Source organism: Pteropus vampyrus, unplaced genomic scaffold, assembly GCF_000151845.1.
Source record: "Pteropus vampyrus isolate Shadow unplaced genomic scaffold, Pvam_2.0 Scaffold146, whole genome shotgun sequence".
NCBI lineage: Eukaryota > Metazoa > Chordata > Mammalia > Chiroptera > Pteropodidae > Pteropus > Pteropus vampyrus.
Genome location: NW_011888927.1, coordinates 4897499 through 4902122, shown reverse-complemented (window position 1 = coordinate 4902122; position 4624 = coordinate 4897499). Strand labels below are relative to the sequence as shown.

General features: G+C 32.4%; 1 protein-coding gene across 2 annotated transcripts in view; it reads right to left on the bottom strand.

Annotated features, from left to right (window-relative positions):
- Positions 1 to 1996: 1996 nt before the first annotated feature.
- The window catches only part of GTF3C3 (general transcription factor IIIC subunit 3), a 27138-nt gene continuing 24510 nt past the window's right edge, over positions 1997 to 4624 (bottom strand). Inside the window, exons 17-18 of one of the 2 annotated variants that reach the window (XM_011369242.2) lie at positions 3804 to 3956; positions 1997 to 2423 (exon numbers count right to left, since the gene is read on the bottom strand). In XM_011369242.2, coding sequence (XP_011367544.1) covers positions 2301 to 2423; positions 3804 to 3956 — 276 coding nt within the window. In that variant the 3' untranslated portion in view covers positions 1997 to 2300. The remainder of the gene's footprint in view (positions 2424 to 3803; positions 3957 to 4624) is intronic. The other variant, XM_011369243.2, reaches the window with a different exon arrangement.

The following is a 4624-nucleotide window of genomic DNA, read 5'->3' as shown; positions in this document are numbered from 1 at the left end:
AAGCTAATGTAAACTTTAAAGTGGAATTTATTATAGAATTGGGGCTATCTTATAGGAAGAACCTAACGATAAGAACACAGTCTTAGAGAGGGAATGGAAAACTGGAAACTTTCTGGGAACCCTTAGGAGTGCTCTCTCCATTTCTCATCTCTGCTTCTCTTAATATATAGGCTTTATTTTTATTTCTCAACAGAAGGGGTTAACTGATTAGTTAGCCCACAGGGAAAGTAGAAAATAGCCTCATAGCTCTCAAGTTACAGCCCCACAAAAAGGCTCTATCTCAATTCTAAAATTCCCAGGGAAAGAGGGAGGAAACCCTCTACTGGCCTAGCTTGCTTCGGGAGCAGACTCTTTGCTGAACCAACTGTGACTAGTAGAAAAGAATCTCACTGTATAAAGTGGCTATCAGGATCCCATCCATGGCTGGAGTGAGGATGATACAGCTTTTTAAAAGACATCCTAAAATGTTTTTTACAGAGGTCTTTTTCTAAAATAAACATGCACAATTTTTATGTTGTTACTCTGAACTGGACAAGTTTGTCCCTCTGTAGGAACATCCCTGAGTCTTAAGGAGTAGCTTGCCAGTGATCTTGAACATGCTGTTTAATCTGATATATAAGATGGAGATGATAATAACACCAATAATAATACCTACCTTGCAAGCGATGTTCTGAATCAGAGATAATGTATCTAAGAATCTGGCACTGTACTTAGCACACACTAGCACTGTAAACACTCAGCAAATGTTAGCTATGCTTTTAATGTTAAACAAAGTCATGCAATAACAACTTTTTTCTTAGAAAACTGCTAGAGATTTATTGTTTCCTCCACGGCTGTTTAGCAGATACTGCAGTCACAGCCCAATGAGTTTAATTAAAGAGAGAAACTCTGAACGCAGACTACTCAATTCCACTGGATTCTAAAACATAAATCTTATTACTGCATCACAGTTAGCTTTATCATTAAATGCAAATGTCACAAAATACATATAAGTGATGTGAAACAATTCACTTTAATTATAAAAATAAATATATTTAAATTACATCTGTACATATATATAAACATACAGAGGAAACAATACATTTGCTTATTACATACAAAGATATGTATACAGTGTAAATGGTAGTAATAATTCCTAAAAAGCCTTCATTGTATTTTTTTGATCCTATGTCTTATACTTCCCTACTATAACTGGACTGGGTCTTATGTCTAATATGTATATAATCCATATGCATATTATAACATTTATTTTCCCCTAAAAAGAAACTCTAAAATGCTGTTATTAAACCAATAGTATACCTAACAAGTATTGTTATCCTAAATTCAAGAACATAACAATACTTGAGATAAAAGGCTTTTATCTATTTTTTAATAAGCAGTACTTTATTCTGTATGTATAATTCCCCATTCTTCTTATATTTCTAGTGATCATGAAATGAAAACCAGGTCATGTTATTGAACATAGTCCTTCCTTTTCTATTTTTTTGTCAAAAAAAGCCATTGGCAAACACTGATCATGCATTTTTTAATTTGCCTTATAGCAGGATATTTTAAGTTAAATCCAGTCTCCCAGGTGTTGGTCTATGTAGCTAAGATACATACAGATGAAAAATTTAAAAATTAACTCAATTATATGTCTTCCTACCACATAACCATTTTAAATAATTTTGTTAGGAGCTAAGTGAATTACCTAATTGTGTTGACATTAGAAAGAGTCCCAATTTGTCTATCCTTCAATAAGCAAACTCTTTTTCTATGTATTTGAAAAACTATTCATGCAGTAGTAACAGAGTTCTGAGAAATTAATGACTAACAATAATGATGACAGATGTAGAAAAGGAGCAAACATTTTCACATAGACATATGCTCAAATTCTGTATTTAAGGATACTGAGGTCACATCTGTCTTACTACTGTATTCTTACCACCTATCACAGTGCCTGGTACATAGTAGGTGTTTAATATATAGTATTAAATGCACAGAAAAATAAATGGTATGAGTGAAAAATCAGTGTATTTGACTCGAAGCTGACTGAAAGGTTATTACTGTCCATTTAGCTTCGGGGACAATTTTACTAAAAAACACTAAGGGAAAATGACAAAACAATATACAAATTCTTATAGAAATAATAACTTTTGCATATCTACCAAAAGATCATTATCACATATTAAATATGAAATACACAGTTAGATAATTCTGAAACTATCACTTCCCTTTTAGGGTTAATAATAAGCCCTGAGACAGAAAATACTGGTCAACGTACAAAAGCTACCCCATGCTCCTTTCTTTGTTGAAGTGTCTTATATAGAACAATGTGTATACAAAAGCTTTTGAGCCATTCCAATATTCCCGCTGCTCTGATAAATGAGAGATAAGTTGTAGGCAATATCTCTTCGTAAGTCTAACTGATCAACTTCTATACCCTAGAGGGAAAAATATATGAATGAGTTATATTTCAAACTGACAACCAGGACAATTTTATGGCAAATAAAAAGTTTCTTTCATTAACATAAGTGTTCACAAAGATATTAAAATTCATAATCCCCACAAAAAAATTATAAAATTATGCATCTACCTTGGATCTAAATTTTTATCAGATAATACTGATTCAATTAATCATTATAATAATCGTATCATTCACTGAGTGTTTAAAAATGCCTAACCAATAAGTTAAAGAAAAAGTCTCACTCACAAGCCACAGAATAAAACTCCAGATGAATTAAGGATTTAAGAATAAGAAAATGAAATCATAAAAGAAAAAAATACTGTTGGACAATATAATAATACAATCTTGGGTAGGAAAGGCCCTTCCAAATATAATAGCAAAAATAGAAACTCTAAAGGGAAAGATTAAAAGGTATGACTTCATAAAAATCATAAAATTTCTGCATGTAAAAAATAAATTAAATAAATAAATAATATAAACGACCAGATGGGGGGAAAAAAATACCTGTAGTATATAACAGAAAGGTATATACAGAATAAGTCTAGGAAGGCATACATTAAATTAATTATAATGATTACCTTAGGGTGTTACTACCTTTTTTCCTATTTAAATAACAGAGCAAGGAACTCAATGGAGTAGATTAGATCTATGTTTCTAATCTTCCCCAATATAAAATTTTGAAGTTAACTGGAAAAATATCTGCAATAATAAAAAAAAAAGATACCTATAAAGCCTAAGGAGCAATACATAAAGATATTTATGCAATAAAGAACACCAAAGTGTATATATTTCATTGGCATAACTATAAAAGTATGTATTCATCGGCCTAACAACTTAAGTTGAACAAGGGTAAGAGAAAACAGTTGTGAGGGAATGTGAGGATTATGAATGTAACTTAAAAAATTAACATTAAAACATATATTTTTCTTCAGAAATTAAAATAAACTCTACCCTATACTATATTATCTTAAAACACACAAAACTATGTTAATACTGGTCTTTCATGTTTAGAAAGAAGCATGTTACACTTGAACTTGGAAATTAACAATGACTATATTACTCAATATTCAGGTTTCATGTCTACCAGCTCATACTTGTAAAACACAGGGGCTATCTTAGGATATTTAAAATGGTCATAACCACAAGTCACATATGTCCACGTGGTTGCTGGTCAAGTCAAAAAGCCAGAATGTCAAAGATTGACTTGCTACTGAACAAATTACATGAATGCATTCAATAAGGGGAAAAAAAAACCCATTTTAATATATAAGCTAAAATTTGTTTCACTGTCTGGACCACCCTTATCTATATATGAAATGAAGTGACTCCTTGGTTTTCAAAGTAAATCATACAATACCTCTACCACAAGTGGAGGGAGCTCCAGAGCCTTCTGATAATAATGGATTGCAAGATGAATCAGCCCCAGTTGGTGAAGGCCACGGCCCAAATTGTAGAATGATTCCTGGCAAGGACCACGTAGACTGAGGTATCGATTAAGAAAGGAAAAGCCCTACCAAAAAGAAAGGAAACAATTCAATATTTCGCTTATTTGACAAGTATGAACGACTATATGTGCCAGGTGCCAGGAATACAAATATAAAAAGAAACAGTCCCACGCAAAAAGAACATAGGTCTGTACTATGGTGTCATATCACAGTGTGGTCAAGAACTCTTCTGATGGTATAAAGGAAAGTTTTTGTTTTTTAAATCTAAGGACAGAAAACAAAGCCAAATATTATAACTAGCTGTCAAAGATCCATAATCTATAAGAACACAGGATATATTATTTTTATGCTTTTAAGTTGGCTTTTGTGGCATTAGAGGCAAGAAATGGTTGAAATACCTGTCTAAAAGCTTGAGAAAATATAAAATCTGAGCCCTTACAATGATAATTTAGAAAGGTTTATCCTCAGGAGCAAAGTCACTTGAGTATACCTAACTTTTCCAGATAAATGGTACTTCTCAGGACCTTCATAATCTCTTAACCCCGAAAACTTGTTTTTGTTTTTTTTTTCCCCGAAAACTTCTGATTTTAAGGCTTTATGGAGAAATCGACTATTTCAGAGCACAGTTGAAATAATGCAGGCTCCCTGTGTGTCACAGAATTCAAAAAGCAACTTGCTCCTCTGCCCCATATTCACTTTCCCTTTTAATGCAGCTGCAACTTTTATTACCCAC